This window comes from Ciconia boyciana, chromosome 3 (assembly GCF_034638445.1).
Source record: "Ciconia boyciana chromosome 3, ASM3463844v1, whole genome shotgun sequence".
NCBI lineage: Eukaryota > Metazoa > Chordata > Aves > Ciconiiformes > Ciconiidae > Ciconia > Ciconia boyciana.
In genome coordinates, this window is record NC_132936.1 from 113988022 (window position 1) to 114012762 (window position 24741).

A 24741-nucleotide genomic window follows, 5' to 3' on the forward strand; every position below is an offset into this window, starting at 1 on the left:
CAGAAAACTGAGTAAAATTACTTTGCTGTTTTGCCTTCAACTTTTATTTATAAATGCACCAACTACAAATAGAAGTTTACAAGGGTACCAGGCACACTAAGATTTGGTATAATTAGACATTATTAGCCACAATCCTAAAACCCTGAAGGAGTTTTAAAACTCCTTCCCCTTTTTATTTCTAGAAGTATCGGTTTATTCAGTATAAAAATGGAAGTGCCTGCCAGCTTTTGCAAGAAGCACAAGTTTTTGCACCAGAGCTACCAGCATCTCCAAAATGGAAACAGCTGGGTTTAAAAAAAAAAACAAATAAAAACACAAGTAGTAATCCTTAATTGAACCAACAGGAAGAATAGGAGAATCCCTGCAGAAAAAGATTATGTATGCAGTGCATCAAATCCCAGGTACTTCCCAGACAGACTCAGGTGAGTGAAGGAGAATTCATTCTGCTTCTCACAGAGATGGCCATTCTGAAAGCAGTCTCAGGAAACACAGTCATTCAGTCAAATTGGCAGTGCCAGAGCACACATACAAGACAGATGTCACCGGCAAGTGAGAAGCTACAGTAGCCTAGGACGCCAGATTCTCTATTTCACGACGCACACTCTTGGCTGCATCTTCAACCTCGGTCACCTTCTGAGAAATTTCTTTATTCTGTAAAGAATAGAAATCGTACATTACCATCTACCACTAAATTGAGCATCACTCAGCTTCAAGGGGAAAGCGGGCTACCTCTCCCATAATGCAAAGGCTGAGAACCAAGAGTCAGGAAGCAACAAACCACTGGGGCAGCACTGTGGTAAGGAACCAAGAGGCCAGCTAAACAATCCCAAGACTAGAAACTAAATAACTCTTCCAGAGTCACGGGGGTGTAGAAGAACATCACAGTACCGATGTGTACGTACAATTGCATTTTTCATTCGTTCTTTGTCCAGCTTCAGGAACTCCTGCAGTGTCAAGTTAGTAGGATCTTTCTGAAGGGAGAGAAAACCGCAGCCTGTGGAGTGTTTTTTGTGTTCCTCCCTGAAAAGAGGGAAAAGGAAAAAAAAAAAAAAGAAAAGAAGAAAAGCAGCTCACAACAAGACACACGCAGCCGTTCTTCCCTGCAAGCATCTCGGTCACCAGCAGCAGTTCCACCTCTGCCACCGTCGCCCAGCCGCCGTTCACCCCCACGCTGGAGCGGAGCTGCCATCGGAAGCGGCGCCGCGCTCCCGCCCGGGAGCCGGTCGGGGGCGGGGGGAACCCCCCCACTACTCACAGGGGGTCGTCGTCGGGCTCCCAGCCCTCCAGCTCCTTGAAGCAGAAGAAGCACTGCGCCACGTCGGGGCCGTTCTCGCTGGGGCAGTGCACGAAACCGGCCGCCGCCATCTGCGGGCAGAGGGAGGGCGGGAGGGCCCGTCAGCGCCGACCGCCGACCGCCACCCGCCCGGCCCCGCTCCCCCGGGCCCCGCTTCCCCGCCGGGCTCACCCGCTCGGGCGTGCAGGCGCAGCCCTCGGTGAAGGGCCAGTTGCGGAAGGTGGCGGCGCGGGCGGGGACGAGGTAGAGCCGCCATTCCTCGGGCAGCGCCTCTGTGCCCGCCGCCATGGCTCGGTTCAAACGGCGGCGGTTGGGCGCGCGGGGCAGGGCGGGAGCGGGGCAGCCGCGCGGGCCGGCGGGAGCTGTAGTCCTGCTGCCGGCGCCGCGGCTCCGGCCGGCCGTCACGTCCTGGGGAGCCGGTGCTTGGGGAAGGCCCCGGCGGGCGGTACCGTGGCTGGGTGAGGGCAGGACCCGCCACCAGGGCGATGGGGCCGGCGCAGCGCCAGCCGTCCCCAACCCAGCAGCGGCTCACACAGCCCCGAGCCGCGCATCCGTGCACCGTGTGACTGCCGGCCCAAACCTCTCTCTGGGCCTTACACCTCCGCCAGACCCGGGTCTGATGTGCCAGCTGCGCTCTCCGCATCCCTGGGCTCCCCTTCCCTCCCTGTGAAGGGGGGCCAAGCCCCACCACCCCACACAAAGTGGCACTAGCCAAGGTGCAGCCCTCACAGCCGTGCCAGTGAGGGCAGGGAATAAGCAGCCTTGTAATTCCTGAGGAGCTTGAGGTATGGCATGAGGCAGCCGGAAAAAAGATGCTTTCTTTAAAGCCTCCTGCAAGGAGGAAGGGTACATTTCCCTTCACAGATTCAAGACACGGTTCCTAACAAAGCAATCAAATCACAGAAACACTGTGGATTATTTAAGTTTAGATGTTCATTTCCCATAAACAAAAACAGAAACAAATTCCCCCTTTAAATCCAAAGGGAAGGAGGACAACTTTGCCCTTCTCTTTTTTTTTTTTTTTTAATTACACCCATAAGAAGGTGCCATGGGTTTCCGTGTTGACAGAGCCGGTAGAGAAGCACAGCGGGAAGGGTCCTGTTGAGGCAGGACCCGTACAGAGATGCTCCCACTGGTCTGTGGCAATGGCCGCCTGTTCTTGCTACAGGCAGTTGCCCTTCCCCTCCCGCAGGCAGCAGGAGCGGCTGAACTCACCCTCTCTGCCTGACGAATGCTGCCTGCCTGGAGAAGGAAGCGGGACCCAGCAATGTGGCTCGCTGCCACAGGGGCAGGAGGCAGCTGGTTTTGTGAGGAAGAACCAGCTACTCATCCATCACCGTGGCAGGCAGTGTTTGCTCAGAGACAGTCTTCCCCAGAAAAAAATGCAAGGGCTAGAGGGAAGCAACCCCGTGGACCAGGTTACCTCTGGGAGCAAGCTGATGTAAGCAAAGTAGTCAGAGACAAGGGAAAAAGATGGCTTAGCTCAAACACTTGCTAAGAGCTTATCATCACAAGCAGGTGGGGTTGCAAAGAAGCACATCCTCACACCATAGATGGCAACGATTGGACCAGGCAGACTTCTTCTTCCCCCAGACTGACTCTGAAACCTGAAAAGAAGCATTCAGCACATATGTGTGCAACATCAGGACTCTCAGGAAAGAGACCTCTCTTTCAAAGTAAACTGCAAAGTATTACTTCTACAAAATTACTGACTACTACACAGAATAATCCCAGTATTTACCCAGCTCAGGCACTGCAGATCAACAGGCATGATAAGCTGACCACGGCAGGCAGCTTCCTGGTTGTGAAGTATCAAAGCTCAGACAAGCACGTGGAAAAGTTTGGGCTTTGCTGCTCCATAGAAAAGGGTGAGGTTCCACCTTTATCCTCCAGAAAAACTTTGTTCTGTTAAACCGGGCTGCATTTGGCAACCACAATCACTGCTACAGTTACTGCGCAGCTCAGGGAAGCATGGAGTAATCGTGTCATTAAGCAAAGTGGATGCTGGCTTTCTAATCACAGCTAACATAACTCATCACACCGGTCTCCAAGGCACAAAGAGGCAAGCAGAGGGCTAAAAGCACACAGTTTTTTTTCATTGTGTGCCTTGGAGGAGCCTCATCCATTGCAGAGAAAGCCAGCTGCGTGTGACCATTCAAAGCAGTGGCCTTAAGCTGCCATGAACCATTTGGGCTTCTCATTATTCAACACTTGGGGGAGGAAACGTACTCTTGAGAGGAGGCTGGAAGCAGTCCCTGTGCAGCCACAAAAGAAAGATAGAGCTGCAGCAGCTATTTTATAGCTACTTCAAAGGCTGCCTAATTCTGGTGCTGACCTAGTGAAGGCAGGTAGAGCTCCCTGGCAACCCTGGCGCATTTCCCCAGGGCTGCTAGCCCCTATCAGATTGCACACCTGATTTCACATAGTGCCTGTTACGAGGCTAGCCTCAACCTCCTGTCCTCAGAAGACTCTTGCTAAAAGTGAGGGGTGAATTCCTGCTCACAGAACAGTGCCTCCGTGCTCTGTGCTCACCCATGTAGACAGCAGAGTAAAAGAAACTGTCTCTTACAGACAGCTTGAGTTGCCAAGAGGAAATAATGCACAGATACCACAGGCTTCACCAGTGGTCCTTCAGCTCTGGTTTGCTGGGATCCCTTTGCAAGTCAGGAAGGTCTTCTTGAGTCACAGCTATTCATCTTTGCCCAGACCATCAACACAGTGATCCTCGAGCCAGCCACGCTTGTACCCTGTTCTCACCAAAGCCATTAGGATCAACAGGGCAGGATCTCACGGAAAGCAGTTCAAAGCCATGCCAGATTTTCACAGGCAGCACTAAGGAACAGTATGTGGAGTGTCCTCCACATAAGATAACGCCAAGAGATCAAAACTTAAGCCTACAGTCCCAGCAGTGTGGGATATAATAGGTATAGCAGTTAACTAGCTGATTTTCCAAGAAATATGGGCAAATTAGCAAGTAACAAGCCATGTCCACAGAAATGCTGGTGGACCTGTGAAGTTGCAAAGCAATTTTGTGTTTCTGCAGCCTGCAGAACAGCAATATTGATCTACATCCCCTGCAACCTTTAATGAGCTCATTCTTACCAGTCTCCCTGAAGGCAGCAAATGTTGGTATTTCTACTTTTCCAGGTGACTGACAGATCCAAAATGGCTGAGGTGCAAAGGCTCAAAGGCACTTCATTGCCTTTGAGGATCTGGGGATAGGTGAACCGCCTAGATAAAACAAGCGGTCTGCAGCACAGCAGGAATCCCAGGGCTGTTCTAACACCTTCACTTGGCATCTTCCCTCTGGGGGACAAAGCCACAGAGGCATAAGCACGGAACAAGAAGCTCCTCAAAATCTTCACGGTCACCTTTGAGAACATGATACAGAACTGGTCACTTTCTTCAGACTATCTTTTATCTCCTAATTCTGTCTGGCAAGCAAAGAGCCTGCTAGGGCCTGCATGTGTGCAGCTTCTGTGTGGATGCCCAGTAGAGAAATAAGGAGTTTCTTGCCTTGCTCCACTGCCCACACACACACTTTGCATCCTCTATCAGCCACACTTGAGTTCGCTAGATTTCAATGAAATAAGACGATGGAGAGACAGCTTAACGAACAGTATGACTACAGGTAGGCTTTTCCAAGGGAAGGGCTTTAATTCCATTCATAAAGACAGATATTTTTTTCTTTTCAAGTACAGCTAACTCATAACATCAGTAACATCAAAAACTTTCACGTAGTCATAAAGCAGGCACAAATGTGCAGATGTTAGGGCACACAACGCTTGGATGGGTTCTTTTTCCCTCCCACTAACACTGGTTTTGTTTTGGTGACAATGTACATTGGCTACACAAAAACATACTTTGTGTCCATCTCTCTGCTGTTACCAAAATGAAGACTCCATTAAGGCAACTACTACTAAAGCCAGGTACTCAACAGGTATACACAGTGGATTAAGAACAAAGAAGTCACATTTGTTGTGTAGCTCTCTGTGGGGCTTGATGTGAGAGGAACAGCACAGTGGATGTGATCCACATTTAAAATGCACGGACTGACCTTTGGTCAGGCAGCAGAGCAAACTGCCAGCTTACTGTTCATCTGCAATAAAAGTCAGGGAGAGAGAGACAAGCTGCTAAACTGTGTCAAAGGACTAGACCCCACTAACAGAAAAACTGTTTGGGGTTTGTATTTTTTTAAATTCCTGGTTATTTCTATTTATTCTTTGCTCTCCTCTTTACTTTGAGCCATGAAATCACAGCCTAGATGCTTCCAAGAACTGGAATGGTCCCACCTCTACCCTCTCCTCCCTCCAAGCTGCAAACAGATTGCTTCTACAAACCAGAGCCTGCATTTCAGACATCACCACTGACTTTTGTTCTGGGTTTCTTCTAGCCAGAGCGTCTGCAGCAGGAGGAGGTGGATGCTGGAGCCTGTGAGGCCGGCTCTGTGGTTAGAGGTGTGCCCAAAGGGCTGATCTGCAGCATCAACAACTGGCAGATAGGTTGTAAGATTTCAAACAGCTGATTCGGCAGCTGTTGTGTCCTACCTTGCCTAGCTACAACCCACTTGACATCTTGTTCCTGAACACAAAACACCGCGCACTACAAGAACTTCACATTGAGCACAGGGTCAACGAGGGGAAAGGAAGGCAGTAGGGAAGGAACGGAAGAAAGACATCTCTTCTGAGCCTTGCATTCGGGATCACATGAGTTCACATGCTCTTCATTATTCCTAAAACATGGTTCCAGTATTGCTGTCCTGGCATGTATAGAGCTTTCCTAATGTTAGCATCCAGCTAGATGTACCAATACATTATTTCCCTTCATGGATTCAAGACACGGTTCCTAACAAAGCAATCAAATCACAGAAACACTGTGGATGATTTAAGTTTAGATGTTCATTTCCCATAAACAAAAACAGAAACAAAAAACCTGTGACTTTTTTGGGATAGGCTTCAAAATCTGAAATCCACAGGCCCCTCTGAAGTGACAAGTATTTTTTTGTTTGGGGGTTTTTTGCTTGTTTGTTTGTCAACCAGGCTCTCCAAAGTAACAGTGGCAGGAAAACTCCCCATAAAGAATTTCAGTGGTTTCAGCATGTCCCAGTTGGCATTTCCAGGCCTCTCCCCTTGGAGCACAGGAATCAGTCGTCTTGGATTGCAGTTTCAGCACACAGCATAGCACTGTTGACATTCAAAGTCCTAGGGATAAAGGCATTGGTGCATTCCAGCTCTCACATGGCAGCCAACATCCTCCAATGAAAGCCGTGGTAGTTCTTTGCTTGACAGTTTGGGCTTTTCGCAGACCCCCAGACAGCTCTGACAGATCAGCGCCGCAGCCTGAGAAAGAATGCGTGCTTGCACTCCTTGCTGTCCAAGGGATAATATTTGTCATAAAAATCCAAAATGTATTCTTCAGTCTTAAATCCAAACTTTTGGTAGAGTAGCATAGCAGGGTTGCTTGCAGAGACGTGAAGGGTTACGTCTTTGCCCATGCAGGTCTGCCAAGGGAGGGGGGGGGGGGGAAAAAAAAGTATCACAGCAAAAGAATGAGACAGCCTCTGGGGGAATGCGGAGGTGAAGAGATTCATCAGTTCAGGTATTCAAGTTTCTGAGGAAATGTGAGAAAATCGCAGGCCTCGACACAGAAGTTACCACACATAGCAACAGCTGAAAGGCGAAGGGAACACTGCTGTTCCTCTGAGCCTTTGTTTCTGGGAAACGTGGACTCTCTGACAATGAAAGCAGGTTTTGGATTATAATTTGTCAGCTTTCCATTGTCAATTGCTAAGTAATTGTTAATTAAAAATAATCTTGGTGTACAGCACTGATCTCAAATACTTATTAACAATGGCCTGAAGAAAAGACAAAACATGCCAGAGGATCAGGCGCCACGCTCCTCCCAGTCAGCAAACAGAGCTGAGCTCTCTGGGACTGCGTGAGCAGCCCCAGCACACCTCTGGGCTGTCACACTGGAATTCCTGTCTATCCCACCCAGCTCCTCTCCCATCCTTCAGGGCACAGCACTCGCCTCCTGAGAAGGCAGGCAATTCAGTTCAGACAGCAAATGGCACAGCTGAAGTTACCTTAAAGATCCCAGATTATTCTAACCAGCAGCTCTCTGATAAAGATGCTGATATAGTAATTTTTTCCTGCTTTCATCTAGTGTTTTAATAGCATTCTATTTATATTGAATGTGTTGTAATTCTAAGTGGGAACAGTAACACCCTTTAGGAAATCTCCATGGTAGATTACTCAAAGGGAAAGCTCTCACAGGGATTGCGGGGGGGGGGGGGGGGAGAGAAGAGTAAAATGATCTGGATTCATTTTTGGGAAAAGGAAGTTGTAACGAGGTATTAAAAAGACACAGTTTGGTCCTCTGGGTCAGATGCATTAGAGGGTAACTTCTGAAAACAAACCCATCATCAAGGCATCATTTGCATCAACCCATTTTCTGTTACATTATGCTGTTCCCAAGAATCCATCCCCAAACTCAGCATGCTGATCCAAGAGACAGAGAATTACCCTTAATCCAAACAGTGTATGAAAGTGGCTCTAGCCCAAGCAGGCTGCGAAGCAGCACATACAGTCTGGTGACTGAGGAACAGAAGGTCACAACCACCATTTCTTCTCTTCCATGAGTAAAATGCCTTCTACCACTGACAAGATACTCAGCAATGGAAAAATAAATCTACCATGAGCCAACAATACACTGGTGATCTCTCATTGCTAGCAAGCCTAAATCAGCCTCAAACCTGCCTGGCTCTCCTCAACGTGGTAATTTTATGCTAGTCTACCTGCAAGCAGAATTAGGTTAATTGGCTGTGATACATCCTACAAAAAGCTGTGATGATTTTCTACAGCTGACTTGCCAACTCATTCCAACTCTGCTGGAGAGACACGAGTCCAGCTGCTGGATCCCTGCAAACCATGGCGCATCGCTCATGCCTGTCCTCATGACACTAGGTGTTGACATCTCACATCAACAGACTACAGTTGCGGGCAATTTACTTAAACACTTTACACAGAGACACTTGGGAAACGTAAGGGGTGATTGGTTAGTGGCCTGTGTCAACATGTAGAGCAAAGAGAGGTGGACACTGCAGAGAGCTGTGTAGGTAGAAGAGTTACCCTCAGGTGGCCCAGAAGAGCTACCCTCAGTAGAAACTGCTTTTCCAAGGTACAGATCACTGTTCCCAAGGCTCTGCCAGCACTCTCTACCTCTCTTCAGCCAAACGAGTGTGAGGAAAAAGAGTTTCAATGGCGAGTTTTTGCTAGCACAGCTCATCTTGATTAAAACAAGTTAAGAAATGTTTCACATCGGCAGCTTTCCAAGAGAGTTCAGGGAGTGGTAAGACTGTGGGCCCTGAAGAGGCACAGTTGGGCTCTGAAAGGGACATCTGTCTGCATCCTTACTCAAAATTAAGCTGGCTTTCCTGCAATTTAATTCATGAAAGTGAATGGAATTAAGGCCACCTGAGTAACAGTATTCATTCAGAGATTTGATGAAGTTTAACTACTTTAATGCCACCAGTTTAGTTAGCTTAGATTAATTTTCCCAAATGTCCCTGTGGAACAAAGCCCAGTACAAGCTAGTTTGAACAAATTTGAATAAGGTTGCAAACACTTATTCTTTATCTTCAACTCAACTGGATTTGAACCAGAGTATTAAAAGTGAAAGAGAATGATTAAGATCAGTAAGTGATTTGATGCAACAGCCCTGGTCACTGAATAAACCTCCAGGAGTAGCCAATAAAACTGCAACAGATTCTAACTGAACCTCCCCACTATTATCTCATTTTCCCCTTTAAACCCCAAATTTATGGTATTACTGTTACATGAACTATTGACCACTGAATAACGCAAAGTTAATCCTAAAACAGTCAAAGTCTACAGCACCTTGCTAATTCTGAGGACCTGTCCAGTATGGTTACTCTTCTAAATACATTTTAGTTTCTGCTTTTGAAGTGATTTCGCCTCATAAATGTTCAAACGGGCTGCTGACAATCTTAGGTGTGCAGGTGTGTAAGCAAAGAAAGGGCAAGGGGAAAGAGACAGAAAGGAGTAACACAACACTACTTACTTTCTAATATTTGCATGTGGGCACACAAGGAAGAAGGGAGAGCTAGTTTTTCAGCAGAGACATGGGATTTTTTTCATTACCTGGATAAGATGGTAAATCATGAAGGTTGCAATCCCAGCTCTTCTCCACTCAGGGTGAACTAACAGAAAAGAGATGTAAGCTTCATTGTATTTCACGTCTGGCACCATAAAGCCAAAGGCAATAATAACTTTCTTATAAAGGACGACAACACTGAAGTCTGGATACTGCAGGCATTCCGACAAATCAATTCCTACAGAGAAGGAGAGAAACAGCAATTGAAAGCATTGCAAACCAAAAGAAAAGTGTCACACTTGCATGGAAATTCAGGGTTTCAAGGCCTTTAAAACACTCACTTGATCCCTTCCTTTTACCTTTATCTCAAAGCTCCGACATCGAGAGATGCTTCAACAAAACACACAGACAAAATGAGACCTGCTTACTAGTGGGGATTCTTGCATGGAGAAATTAACAAAGCTGTTTTCCTCCCAAATGACTCGAGGATGAAACTAAAACTCAAAAAGCACATCCTCTAAAACAGGATTTTTTATTTTTTTTTAAAGTAGAAATCACATGATCTCAGCACCCAACTAATCTTTCCTTGGTTTGTATTCTGAGCCATATCAGCAGACTCTGCTAAGGACCCAGTTCTAAATAAGCATGTGGATAAAGATACTTGCGTGTGCAAATGTTTGCTGGATTGGGTCCTAGTAAGTTTGTGCCCCTTGCCCAGGGCTCCTAAGGGCTGCAGTAACATTAATGCATAAGGGTTTGCTTCTTCATTTCACCTGGGCTGGGCCAGCACCAGGTTGGTGTACACCATTCCTATTCCAGTCAGCAAATGCGGAGGACCTGCCTGCAGACAAGCAAAGGGGGGCAGTTTAGAGTGTATCAGCCTGATACACTGTGTGAACCATCCTGTTCTTCCTGCAAACTCTCTCCACATGCAGCAGACATGAAACAGGGCTTCAGCTTTGGTAGCGTTACCTGCCTAAGGTACCTGTCTCTTTTCTCTACCTGGCCTTGAGCTCCTGCTGCTCCCTCTTGTGCACACTCAGCTCTTTGTGGAGCTGCACTGTGAACCTGACCACAGGTTTCAACGCTATCAAAACATCTGCTTTTAGCATGCAAATTCCCTTATCTGGGGCATGAAGCAGCCTCTGAGGCAGCAGTGCTTCAGCAAGTCAGAGGCTGGACAGAAACACCTGAGGCTGGTGACTTCTGCTGGGAGTTTGTTACCTTGCCTAATCACATTGCTGTTGCAGCCTAAGAGCATCTACACAGCGTGTTAGGGCCAAGCAGTGCAGTTCAAGGCACAGAAGACTGCTTGGTAATTTGTGTGGACAGGGCCTAAATGAGGTGCAAGACATAGAAGAGCTATGCCATAAACGTTAGTTTCAGCCTCAAATTGGCCATTGCAGATATATTTGGAACGTGGGATAACAAAATAGCAGAGTATGTTTTCCAGTAATGTTTATCAGTCTTGGTGAGATGCAAGACTTCATAAGGCACCACGGACAAATAAGCGGGTGAATTATTTTCTTGCTCGAGAGTAAGCTGGGTGGGGTAAGACGTGGGAGGAATCGATTGGCAATAGGGAGCCCTGTTAATTATCTCAAGGCTGCAATTGACTGTGAAGTGCCTTACAGCATGTCTGTACAGGAACGCTACATTGCCCTGAGCACACTGGCATCGATGAAATGGTGCCATCCCCTCAGCACGCAGTTATTCCTGTAGGAAGACGCTTAGCTCAGTATGGTTTACCACTCTTCTGCTCGGGAGATGTTTCCCGTTAGGGCATGAAGGCACAAGATACCGTGAGAGACAACAAGGGGGAATCTTGCTTCACATCAGCTCATTTACGGTAACTACCTGCAAACTTGTTTCTGCCTTGTAAGAAACGAGAAGAGCTCTGACGGGAAGGATTTGGAGAGGTGGAAGAACTAAGGCCTGGGCTCACCCCACCCGGTGAAGTGACTAAAACTTAAAATTCAGTCAATGAATTCAGTCATCACTATTAGAAGGCAACTGAGCGCACCGAAGATATAATTTACTGATGATAGCATCCCCCAAGCACACGCTTCGGATGCCTAAACTTAGGTGGAATTACAGCTATTTCTCTGAATGACAGTGCTAGCTTAATGATGCCCTCCTAGCTGCGTATCCCACCCCCTCCTCAGTCGGACCAGCCTGTTGTGAAGCTAAACCCTTCGCGTCCACAAAGACATTGTGCTTTATCTCCTGAAGTATCACCTCCTCGCTTACCTCTCCTGCTAAAACAGAACCAAGGTGCAATAAATCATATAATCCCAGCCTCAGAAAATTTACACCATGGAAGAGATTTTGATTCCTGTTTGGAGACCGATGGGAGTGTCAGCTTTCCGATTTAATGGTGAACAGTTCAGTCGGGTGGAACACACCCACGCTCCTTATGTTAAATAGAACAGGGTGAGTCCTGAAGAACTTAATGAAGGTGCAACCCAACTTGGCCAGAACTTCAAATGCATTATCAAAAGAGGAGAGACTATGACAAAGGGGTTCAGCCTCTGTTGGGATTGCAAGTGTCTCTCATGAGCTCCAAAACAGCTTGTGAAAGGGAAGGTATGCCACATTATCTCCCCCCGAATTGTACAACTTGGACAATGAGTAGCACCAAGAGCTCCGATCCTGACTGCAGCATATGAGCGCTGCTGAACTACAAACCCTGTTGAGTCACTATCTGCAAATCAAAACATAAAGCAAACAGTTACTTGGAATAAAGGTGTGTACTGTTTGTACTGGGCTTTTCTAAATTAGTCTGCCGCATTGTTTGCTGATCAGAAGCTGAGCCATGCAGTAGATGAACATCACTATTATTATTGCAGAAGAACTCAAGACTACAGCCTCATAACTGCCCCCATAAAGGGCAGCCGCTGTCCCAAAGAGCCTACAGTTCAAGAAATTACACGTAAAAATTGATAGCCAAGCTTTCCCATATCTTGCAAATACTGAGGCTTGAAGAAATAAAGGACATCACAGTGAAGCTTGCAGTTGTAAGTGCAATTCCCAAATTTCACTCCAACATATATAGCTTATGGCTGCTAGGAAGAAACTTTCTCATGAAGCTAGTGAGCAGTAGATCTCTGGTATAAAACTGTTTACTTCAGCCCCTGATTCTGCAAAACATTTCACTAGATGCTTAATTTTAGTAACTGACTACTCCTATTAGCATCAATGGTGTTACCCAAAACAACCTGTTTCTTTAAGTGCTGTGCTAATTAGGGCCTAATTGCCCAGTTCTAAATGATCTCAAAAGAGAAAGACACCAAACCTATGTCTCCATCTCAACTGCATTCCTATGACATCAGATAATGGTTTTCTAAGAACCGAGCCAGACACCAACTGAAGAAAACTTTGGCCCAAGAATACTTTTTTCTCTCAACAAAACCACTTCCTTCTTAGAAAACCAAGTGCTGAAGGAATCTTACCAGGCCAGAAGAATTCGTGGCACATGGAGTTTATAGTGGGGATGTGATTAGGGCGAACATAGCAGTAATCAACGGGTGCTTCTGGCTCAGCCTTCCAGTTGAGATCATTCCTGTGTGGATATGCCCGGATTTCTGCCAGCAGCCTCAGTTTTGGGGGCTTTGTCTCATAATCGCGCCTGCCAGTAACATGAAAAGCAAACACAAAAGGCGAGTGAACAACACTAACTGCCACTGCAGCTGAATGGGTACTGCCCATGAAATATTTTCTGACATGCTCAACTTGGAACAAAAGAACAGAGTCTTCCATTCATGTGGGAAAACAGCACCCAGCTCAGCAAAAAAACCCTTGTGTCAGAGGCCAGGACACTTCCCAGATCCGCAGCACGCCAAGCCAACCTCTCCTTACAGCAGGAGCAAGGAAATCACCGTTCTGACCCAAGAGCAGGTGCAACTTGCACTGAATGACTACGGTGATTCTCCCTCTGCCCTGCCCTCTCTTGGAGATTCCCCTTCCCAATGCAGAGCCAGTTTAACTACTCAGCTAAATAAAACACTATCTTTTCAGGGTTACCATAGTGTACTGGGTTGTATTTCAAGGATGAGTGAGGAGCACTGCCCAAGAAAGGTGTCCTCTCTGTGGGCTGTCAGTTCACAAGCCAAGAGCAAATTCAGCCTCTGACCATCTGTACCTGATATAAGGTTTCAGGACACGGGATGTGTAAGGACTGACAATACTGTGGTCTGTCAGCAGGTCTTCTGAGCCTACCAGTCGATACAGAAACTTCGTTGTTTGCTGTCGATATCCCTTCATGGCAGGCAGCATTGTCTATATGTACAAAAAATGGAGAACGTTTCAGGAAGATTAGACAGTGACTTAACACAGGGGAAGCATATCAACAGAGGGAGAATAAGGGCCTTTCAATCTGACAGGATGGACTGAACCCACAGCATAATGGTCCCACCTCAGAGGACTCTGCTGTGCACTCTCAGATTTAGTGCCCAAACCTATGAGCCGCACGCATGACTCAGAAAAGCGCTGTAAGTGATCTCCCTCCTACATAGCATGAAAGAGCAACCGCCTATTTGGGCACTTCCAGGCCTCCACCATCAGTGTTTGGGCAGGGCTGGAATACAAATACATAGACATTTGTGATGCTGACACTGATAGACAGCTGTGCTGTATGAGCATGTCCCAAGAAGAAAGGGACTTGTGAGACCATTGGTGGGGACACAGCCCCAGATCAAAATCAGTCTTGTTTACATAACCCTTTTCACTTTGGGAGTCAGGTAACCTCAAGGTGACACCGCTGCCTGCAGCAAAAGCTCTAAAATAACCAGTGCCAAAAGCTCACTTAGATTTGGAAACACTCACCTGGTATCTGTCCAAGATCCTGAAGTCCTGGCTAGTAGTTCTGTATGTTGCTTGCCCTACTGGGGACCTGGAAACACCTCCTTCTTTGGCTCCATAAATCCCATCAACCAAGAGCAGTGCAGCATTCACAACTTGGTCCAAGTCAAAAAGTGGCAGTCCTCTTTCCCTCTTGGCCTGCCTGACTATCAGCTTGCGTCTCAGTCTCCGTGCCTCTGGGGTCATGCTCATGGCATTGGGACAAGCTTCCAGTCTCTTCAGCAGCAGCTTTTCCTCATAGATGCTAACAGAGGTATGCTTGGGAGCTCTGGGTTTAGCATCCTTCTCCAGCTGTGGCTTCCTCTTGTCTCGCCCCCTCACCTGCAGTGATGCGTTTGACTCTTCTGGATCTTCACTGTCACCTTCCATCCTTTCTGTTTTTTCTTCTTCACTCTCCACCTCTTGCTTGATCTGCTCAGCTGTTTTCACTTTTTTTCTACTTGCTATCACAGTGCCAGCACCGGCTGTCCCACTGGGAGGGGGCACGTACTCTATTCCTGGGTCTATGACTCCATCTCCTTCCATCTCCTCATCATCTGTTCAACAGATCAAAATAATCCAGGAAAAAAAATGTAAACATCAAAGCCCATTTCAAAAAGGGTTGTTACAGGACTTTTCTGCTAAGGAGAAATAAGGCAGATTTACCCAACACACTCCATTTTCTATATACTTCTGGACCTCCTGATTTTGGACAGGAGACACTGTAAGGAGTCCAATTTCAGGACACAAAATCAACACTGCTCCTAAGGTGTCTTGCAGTTTGGCGTCTGAAAACATGGCACTCCTGAGCTGCAAGCTCATGCTCTTTGACAAGTGTTAAATTGTTGAAAATTCCCAAAGACTGAGGATCAAATGGTCAAGCTGGCAAGCTATATCTTCAGCTAGCACACCCTGGAGAAGTTCTGTTTAAACTGAGGGAACAGTTAGGAGTCACAGAAGCACAGGTTTTGTCCCTCTACAGAACCTGACTATCCTTCCTTCCAACAAGAAATGCTTTATTCTCGACTTCCCCAATTAGACTGACGTCTGGCTCCTTAAGGAACTAAAAGCATTTAGCCTGCATCACTGCTTTGGAACGCGACTGAAATGTAACATTTGTTAATTGGGATGTTTGAACTTAGACAACTACTGGAACATTACCATGAGAATGAAATTTCTCCCATTTAAGAAACAGTTGAGGCAAAATTAGAGTAGCTATCTAACAGTGTAATCTGTGTCGCAGTGAAATGCTTATGCTGAGTGGTGCAGCAGTTGCTAGGTTAAATCTTCTACCTGCTGTTTATTCAGGATCCCTCAGAAGACGATAATGGTGGTTCCTTCTGGCCTTAGAAGCTGGCAATACAACTATGGAAAACTAATTAAGATTTACACGCAACTAAGACAAACAGAATTTTACCAGTTACTTTCCATCTTATCTTGAAAAGATCCTGCAGCTCATTGGAAGTTTCTTTTTTTTCTTTTTTCTTTTTTTTTTTTTATAATATCTTCCTTGACAACTATGTATGGCTTATTATTAAAGGAGAAACATGGCATCTCTTACCATGAAACAGAGCCTGTGGTGGCATGACATCTGGGATGAGATCTGCTTCCGAGAGAAGGCTGGGAGTAGCTGAATGCGAGGCTGGAGTGCCAGGAGCAGAGAAGTCCAGAGATGGGGAAGGAGAAGGGCTTGTCAGAGGAGTGCGATCTGAAGAGCTCAAGGAGGAGAAGTCAATCACCTCTCCTTTCTCAAGGACGATATCGGGACGACGGCCTCGACTGGTGAATTTAACGGGAGTGGAGGATGTGCTCCGGTCCAGGAAGCCAGCTGCCTCCTTCTGGGCTCTCCGAATATCCTTGGCTTCCTGAGTGCGAGATCTCTTCTCCTTCAGCTCCATGGCCGATTCGACTGGATTGCGGCTTACCCGCTTCCTGAGTCCTTCCACAGTAATGATAGGATCCAGAGGTGGCTTTGAAGCTGCTAAAGAAGTAGTTTGCTTATTCTAACAGACACTGAGCTCCTGCAGTCACTGGATACATACTATACAGTCAGAAAAACACATTGACTACAAATCTTGGAAGATGTATTTTCAAAATATACAAGAAATTCACTCTGGGACATGTAGCCAATGCACCCCTAAAGCCTCATTTAAGCCCCAATTTTGCTCCTCTGCACAGAAGGGAGTTTGCATCTAGTGTGGACAAAACATTAAAAACCCCTCCCCAGGGTAAAGAGGAGCAGATAAATTGTAGATTTCAGCTACAAAAAACCTGAACAAATCTCAAAAGCCCTTAAATTGGTTGGCACAATGCAAAGAGGCAATAAAATATAACAGGCTTCTCATACTACAGCATATGCAACATAGTCCTCTTAAATCAAGCATTACAGCAGAGCTAAACTACGAAAAAGAAAAATCATGCCCTGTAACTGTCCATACACACAAACACATTGTTTTAAGTAAACTTTTCTCATGTTTTCCAGTTCTGTCAGCTCTGGCCCAGCTGGGAACCTACACACCACTGGGGAAAGAGTTACCTTTTGCCTTTAGTGCAGATGCAGACAACTTCTCTCCTTCAGGCTTCATTGTTGGGGGTTTATTATGAACCAGTTTCCACCACCCCGGTTCTCCAAATTCCTGTGCCCCTGAGCGGAAAAACAAGGGGCTCCCCACAGAGAGACAGCCAGCGACTGTGCTCCACCATGTTGAGGTCTTTTTCCTGTGGTGGGAGAGGGGAAAACAAGTGTTAGGTCCCCACTTGCCAGCTGTGTATTCATCCTGAAACCTCCTCCCTCTGCCAAGACAGAAAGGGCAGAGTGCTTCTGCCACTGGCACTGATGCAGGGGATGACGTACTCCCTACACCCCCATCCTCAAAGAGGCTAAAGATTAATTAATTTCTTCTCAGAGAACCACTCTGAAGGGCGAGCTACAACGTACTGGTGGGCTCTGATGCACACAGCACTGTGTACATATGCTCCATAAATGCCGTGCAAATGCAGCATGGCGAGACGCAGTTTTTCTTTTGTCAATGAGCCGCCATATGCTGAGCCTACAGAGGAGAGGTCTACCCTGCCACTGGAACTCCCAAGCTCTCAAAACGCTGACATTGCTACCTTCATTAACAAGTTGACGATACAAGAACAGGAACAGGATCCTAGCGATAGCTGTGTTGACCTGACATTGCAGTCATATTCCATTACTGAAGATGGCAAACAGGACTCTGGGTGTACAGGATGGGAGAGGCAAGGGAAAGGTAATGATAAAGGTGTCACTTCACATAGAAGGAAAGACAAACTTAATTTAAACGCCTGCCTTGACTACTCTGAGATTTGATTTAGCAAAGCACGCTCCTAGAGCTACAGGACAGGATCCCTGAGCCTGAATTCACAAAGGGAGTTGGGATCTGACCACTCTGCCCTCCATAGCTGCAGCCTTGTCAGGCACTGCAGAGAAGTAGAGTTAGGGGTCTGAGAAATAAATCACTAAGGACAACCGAGCTGCAAGAAAGCAGCAAGGTAACAGAGCATGTATGCAATATATAGTGGAACCCTATCTCTGCTTGGGGATTTCTGCCATAAAATTCTACTGCAGCATGGGGAAGAGGATCCCTGCTAGTCAGTATACCAGTCGGCCGCACTCACTGAACTATTTTTGAAGCACATTTTTGGCCACTTGGAGGCAGGGAGCTGCATTTAAGCCTTTCACTCTGCAGGGCAGTGTACTCTACTGGGCATCTGAGCACTTTTCATTCCTCTAAGAACTGGTCATGGGGCTAAAATGTCATTTAGGGAAGAAGTGAGAAGAAATAATTAAAAATTGCCCCTGTAGCCAATAACTGAGGTACTCCCTTGACTACTGGAGAATCAGGTTCATGGTGTAGAGTTTAAACCCTTATTTGCACATGATCTCGGGATTCCTCCTTGCCTTTACACACCTCCACTGGCAAAAACCTCAGTATTCGGGCTAGGCTTGGCCAAGCAGGTATTCGCTGCCGTCTGAGTGTTGCCAATTACACACCTTGGGGTACTGACCCTCAAATGTGGGGGATTAAACTCAGGTGCCCCAGATCAGAGTCTGGAGTGTTACGGTGAGTCTGGATAAGCTGTGCTTTAATATACCAAGGAAGTAAAGCATGGCACGCCTTGAACTGCTACACACATGGTTCAGCTGTCCCTGCTCCATCAATGACTTGTCCAGGCAAGTGGGGAGACTACAACTGAGGCCAGTAATCACTTCATCTGAATTTAATCAGAGCAAGGACTGCACAGTTCCAAGGGCTGGTCTGAAAAGGCAGCAGCAAACCCTGGGAGGTGATGGCTCCATCAGCAAGGGACAATGGGCCATCAGCTGCCTTCCTGTCAGGGTCCCCGTTGTTTCCAGAGGGGACAAACACTAACATTTCTGAGAACAGAGCAAGGAGGCACAGACAAGCAATGAAAGCAAAGCCAAAGAGCAAATCTGGTTAGGGTGAAAGGCCAGATCTTACAACAGAGAAATCCCTGGGGAAGAAAAGCAGCTGTGAAGTCAATCAAATCTACAACTTCAGAGGCTTGCTCAGTTCCTTTCCTGCCTCCGTAGCACATGCATTAACAGTGAGACTTGGGTTTGACAGCTTCAGCGCACTCGGAAAAAATGTGCTGTTTGCCTGTAGAGCACACAACTCATCGTGCCACAATGGCTGTCCTCTACGAGAAGGGTTCTTACTCCGACAGCTTCTTTCTTTACACACACTGAAAAACATTTCAGTGGTTTGTAATGCCTGCTACGTAAAAGCTATTTTATTAAGATCCAAAACAAGCTAAGAGACAATGCACAATTTTCCTTTTTTGGAGAACTGGCTCCATGCAAGCTTTATAGCCAAGTAACATGGTACTTTGCTGGACCTCTTTTTTTTTTTTTTTCTTTAAATCCCAGTGACATCAGGACTAGCCCGTCCATTGTGTCTATCTGGAAATACTCAAAGGCTTTTCAGGTTCATACGCTACCTACAGGAAGATAAGAAATAACCCAAAATATATGCATTTACATTGCTTTTGTGTGACATTCTCGGGGTTGTTCTTCCCCACCAAGAAATGCTTATTCTTTCTCAAGAGTACCTCTCAAGCCTACATTCACGTTCTCAATATTGAATCCTCCAATTTTCTCACTAGTGAGGCTCAGAGACATCACCAAATTAACCAGGATTCTTGTCCATCTGTATAACAGGTTTTAATTCCTTTGGCTCACCAACCAGACCTTCAGGGAAACATCATGTCTTTACCTGTTCCCTAATAAGAAAGTCCAGTGTTTCTCAATAAAAGCACAAATATCTTCTTTCCATCTGAAGTACCCCTGACGGCCCGTTCCTTCCAGAGACAAATTGTACATTGCCAGCATGACAACCTGGAACAGAAAGCGTTGGATACAAGTGAATCTTTTCTGTTTCATCTGCTGAACTGACCCCCACAGCTGCCACACACACACAATGTTTGCTCCCTCGTAAATATCTTGGTTTTGCAACATCTCATAGACAACTTCTGCAATCCATCTTCCTGCTTTCATGCTGCCCATTCTCGTCTTTCTATTGTTAGATGCACATTCTCCCAGAGATTTCTCCATCCCAGGGGAATAACAAGCTGCACAGTTATGCAGGTTTATGCTGAGATACAAGCTTTTGCGGCAGTTGTATAAATCAATTATATCACAGCTGGGATCTGAATGTAGTGTGGAGGTAGGGAAAAAGTCTTTCAAAAAAATGGTCACAAGTAATCCCACTAATCCATCTAGTGACAATGGTCCTTCTAAATACTTACTGTTACATTGCAAACTGAACAGACTGTAAACTGTCTGTAAAATTACATGATATCTACTAATTGTTCTGGGTATACAAGAATTAAGTTTGTCTCCAGGTGATCTTCATTAAATACAATCCATTTACAGCTCATTCATGTGCTTCACAACCAAATTCAGTCTGACCTATTACATGCCTAAACCTAAAGGGCAGGTTTGAAAAATATCACACCTCTTTAAGTAAATCCTAGGTGACCAACTGTTCATTACACTTACCCAATTCATCTGAATACAACTAAAATCAGCTGGGCTGGGACCATCTTTCAACAATCACACAGCCTCAGTTGGATATACATCTGACAGGGACTTATTCTTCAATGTCAGAGAAGTTTGAAATGTGTTTTTCTTAGGGAGACGGGTCTCTTCGCAGTGGGCCATAGCCTTGTGGAATGCATTGCTGAAGATGCCAAAATGAGGAAATACAGACAGCCTTAATGTCCCCTGTACCCTATTTCTGCCTCGCAACCCCTCTTAGCTTGAAAACTATTTATCTAGAGGTTTGTGTTTTTTAAGTCAGGTGGGACAGTGTCTCAGGACTTCAAAAACAATTCTCTTTTCGATTGGCTAAAGATGAGGATCTGCTGAGGCCGCATACTTTGAGAAAAATCCAGAAGTCACTGTCCCCATTTTTCCTACTTCAGATAAGTTGATTTGACCACTTCCCTCCATTTGACTTACCCAGAAGCAGCAGCAGCTCTAGCTGCTGGAAGCCTAGGGAGATACTCTCTTCGCTAGTCAACTTTCTTCCTCACCCATTTTGATTTTGTCTGTCCCTTCCCCACGCCACTCTGAAGAGACCTAGGTGTAATGCTAGCAGCCTTTGCTCTCCAGATCTGTAACCTGCTGAAACTCTGCCGGTCTGGTAACCGCAGACTGCTATGCCAACCTTTTCTCCTGTGCAGCCCTGCACTGGGCACCATGAGAAAGCACTGTAGGAGTTACAACTGGTGTTTTAAATGGTCTATTACAAGACAAGGGATGCAAACAGATGTCTCGCACATACTGCCTGATGCTCAGCATGGGGAAACACTTAATGCTGAGCAACAGCTACTGCCTGATCAAATTCATTTTATGCAGAGGCAGCCAGCACTACCTGCCTGCCCCTCCAGCGCCCTGCTTAGAGCAAGATGATGTGCATCAGTCTACCCATACGGTGGTTGCTGTATAATGCAAACTATTTTGATTGCTCAGGTGTGCAAGTGACTGGAATAGCAAATTCCAGCAAGGACTGTTGCTAGTGAGTAAGCAGCCAGGTTGGAGCTTTGCGTTCAGGGAGCTGGCAAGCTTTGTTTGTATGTTGCCACCTCACAAGCTTTACATTTGCTCATATACACAAAAAATGTTCATGCCTAGCAGCCAAATTGCATTAATTTTGCTTTTCCAAGCCTGCCTGAAGCCATGAATTCATGAGTAAAATGAGGAGAAGAAAAAAAAAAAAAGGGGGGGAAAAAAAGGAATGTGGTTTGTACGATTATCTTTCAATTTACCTGCCAAATAGCCAAGCTCTAATATGCAGGCAATCCTTAGGTAATTAATTTCTGAAGTTCATGCATATGTTTCTTTGTTACCTATACCTGATCCTCCCTTTCTAGGTAGCATATACACAACAAACAACAATTTTTAGAAAGTCCTGTGGTTGTTCTGCTGGCACAAACGTTTTACTTACTTGTTGCCATGTTAATCTCAGCCGTTCAAATTGCTCCTTCCCATCTTCTGAGCAATCGGAGCAAGTAAATCTGAAAAAGTTATCTCCTTTGAGGTAGCTGAGCTGTTCTCTCAGTTGACCTAAAATGAATAGCCAAAAATCAATTTATTGGTCCTTTTATAGCAAAAAGTGCTGCAAAGGAGATCTGGATTTCCTACAACATCAGGCAGAAAAGTACTTTTTGCCTTTTTCCGCCAGAGTCCAGAGACCCAGACAGTTCCCGGGAAGCATCAGAACTCGCCACTATGGAAGGCGCAAATTCATTTCATGGTTGCAGCAGCCAGCAGTGACCAACTGAAAAGCACAGGCATAAAAAAGGCGCGTTCTACTTAACATCTGAATGCAGGTACAAAGCCAAGGATCAACTTGTTTCCGCTGCATTTCTCATGCCTTCTCGCTTCCCTGGGATAACCTATATACTTCAATAAATAACGGTTTTCCCCACTCTACTTTTAAAAAAAGCCGACCTGTTAAAAAAGGTATGCTACTGCAAAGGCTATCAGAATATACAAGCTTTCTCTTTCATGCCATCTTTCTACTCACTGCTACATGCCTTTACAGCTCTCTCCCTGTCCCACAAATTGTTACTAAAGTAAGCTTGTTTAGAGCAGCCTCCAAGATGCACTGCAGCAGACATGGTGTGAAGCTTTAACGTATTTATTTCTCGTATCAGGGGAAGATCTCCTTTCCTTGAGACTGAGAGCCAAAAGAATGGCCCAACATTATCAGGAAATGCTTTTTCTTTACTGCAGTTGATGCGTTAGATCCCAAATCAGCAAAACACTTCTGCATATGCTTTGCTGTGTAAACCTAACCCTGCATAAAAGTTTGTCTGAACAAAAGAGGTCTGCTGGGATAGAGCCACCTGTAAAACCCCACACATCCAAAGTTACAGGCTCTAATGAAAAAAAATCATATGAATTTTTTCCCTTTCTGCAGCAGGGAAAAAAAAAAAAGAAAAAAAAAATCATATGAATGAGGACTTCTAAACTCACCAGCAGTTAATTTACACAAATATAAAAAATTTAAAAATAAAATCACAGGACAGGGAAACAGTTAAGACTACACAATTTCTGAAAATTCACACACAAAAGGTCTTTCCCTACAAGTATGACATCTCTTTTACTGTATAACGACACCAGATCAAGCATTTGCAATATATGGATGCTCTGCTTCTGTAGTGAATGGCAGAATCTAGCTATTAAAGTTGCACCTATGTCTGATAGGGAAACCCACACACACATGTAGTAGATTAACAGAATTTCTAGATGGCAATTCAATGTAAAAAGTGATAATTTGTCTGAGCATGTTGGTGACTTTCACAAGCGACAACTGATACCCATATAACTGCACAATTAGCCGAGAGAGCAGTATTTCCCTTTTCCAGCTCGTTTACTTTGCACATTTATATCTAGTTACTGTTGCTCTGTGATTGGCTTTTTCTGCTCTTTGGAGTTGTTCCACAGCAACGAGAGAGAGGAACATCTTTGTAAAATAAAACAAATTGAGTGTTAAATCAAGTGCTCTAAGATGAGATATCTCATGCTACCTTTAACTCTGCTCCATTTTTTTTTTGTTAATACATTTCAAGTTAGTATGTCCCTTTAACTGCATATTATCTTAACACTACGATGCTAGTTCCATTACATTAACATCAAAACACTCACTAACACTAACAATCCTTGAGAGGAGATTTCTACACTGTATCTTTTGGCAAATTCTAAAATGGCAAAAAGGGCAGCTCTTGACATATCTGCAAGGCAGGTGCCACCCGAAGAGTTTGCTATTTCTATCCACAAACAATAACAAAAAAAACCCCCAAAACCCAAACTAAAAACAAACAAACAAAAACCAACTGGTGTTTAGCAATATCTAGCTTTTGGATCTAATAATAAATCCGATAATCCAGAATTTAGAAAGTAAAGTCCAGTCTGTTACGTTGCTAACAGCATATATCTTAAGCCAAGCAGCAGTAGCAGAGGGATCAAGTTCTGCAGCTTGCTCCAAATGCCTCCCAAAACTAGCTGCGACAGGCTGGACATGCTTCTGTGAAAGCTAAATTAAGTTCACATTATCGGGAAACCATGAAGTTTGAAATTTAGTCATATGCTCCACAGATGTGACAAACTGACCAGGAAGAAAAAAAAAAAAAGTAACACTATCCCAAAGCCCTCTTCCTCCACAGGAAGAGCTTTACAGCAAGGGTCATTATCTTTACCTGAGGGAGCAGAGAGGCCAAGTCGCTTGGCCAAAGTCCTCCAAACACACTAGCAGCAAGACTGGGGAGGGCGTGCACGTTCCTGAAGTCATACCCTTGTTCCTTACCAATTAAAGAAGAGAGTCCCATTTCTTTACAGGGAGTGCCAGCTTCATGGACCGAAGTGCCCGACGCGCACCCCTGGCATCAGGCTGCTGGGATCCACGCAACGCTGCGACAGCCTTTCTCCCCCGACACAGGGTGGGATACAGCTAAGCAAGGGCTGCCCCCGCCGAAGAGGCACACAGGACAGCGTAACCACCTTGCTAACAACCACCCCGGTGATGCAAGCGAGACGCAACGCAACGGGCAGGCTTACTTGCTGGAATCCACTTCTGGCACTTCTCGCAGTAATAGGACATCTCCTCCATCCAGGACGCGTCACCTTCGTCGCTGTTCAGAGAGTCCCCGCTCTGGTCGTGCGACAAATCCACTGAAGCCTGGTCCTCAGACTCGACAATCAGGAGGGTCTCCCCTTCCACCTCACCCTCCTCCAGGCCCTCTGAGGTGGAGGTCCTGGTGGCTTCGTCATCGTGGCGGCTCAGCAGCCCACTCATGTGAACGTTATTAGCCATCTTAGATGGTGTTTGCATAACAAGGAGCTATTCCTTCCCGCATTGACAGGTACTGACCACAGAGGAAACAAACGTTTTGTGCCCACCCTACTTTCGGGGCTGGATTATAACCTATACAAAAGAAAC

At 45.8% G+C, this 24741-nt stretch overlaps 2 protein-coding genes across 9 annotated transcripts; both read right to left on the reverse strand.

Moving 5' to 3' along the window:
* Window positions 1-12: 12 nt before the first annotated feature.
* On the reverse strand, window positions 13-1672 carry BIRC5 (baculoviral IAP repeat containing 5). Of its 2 annotated transcripts, XM_072857123.1 has the most exons (4): window positions 1466-1597; window positions 1256-1365; window positions 903-1020; window positions 13-651 (listed from the first exon to the last, which is right to left on the reverse strand). In XM_072857123.1, exons 1-4 carry the CDS (start codon window positions 1580-1582, stop codon window positions 568-570), a joined length of 429 nt encoding a protein of 142 aa, XP_072713224.1. In that variant the 5' UTR covers window positions 1583-1597; the 3' UTR covers window positions 13-567. The 2 variants fall into 2 exon arrangements, with proteins under 2 accessions (XP_072713224.1, XP_072713226.1); XM_072857125.1 differs by lacking the exons at window positions 13-651; window positions 1256-1365 and having other exon boundaries at window positions 1466-1672.
* Window positions 1673-4909: 3237 nt separating this feature from the next.
* On the reverse strand, window positions 4910-24633 carry KAT14 (lysine acetyltransferase 14). Of its 7 annotated transcripts, none has more exons than XM_072857127.1 (10): window positions 24360-24633; window positions 21745-21863; window positions 19510-19631; window positions 16785-16966; window positions 15810-16226; window positions 14234-14805; window positions 13551-13687; window positions 12862-13037; window positions 9457-9647; window positions 4910-6794 (listed from the first exon to the last, which is right to left on the reverse strand). In XM_072857127.1, the coding sequence occupies exons 1-10, from the start codon at window positions 24631-24633 to the stop codon at window positions 6621-6623; spliced, it is 2364 nt and encodes a 787-aa protein (XP_072713228.1). In that variant the 3' UTR covers window positions 4910-6620. The 7 variants fall into 7 exon arrangements, with proteins under 7 accessions (XP_072713228.1, XP_072713230.1, XP_072713229.1 ...); XM_072857129.1 differs by having other exon boundaries at window positions 4910-6633; window positions 15810-16229; XM_072857128.1 differs by having other exon boundaries at window positions 4910-6663; window positions 15810-16229.
* Window positions 24634-24741: the final 108 nt, after the last annotated feature.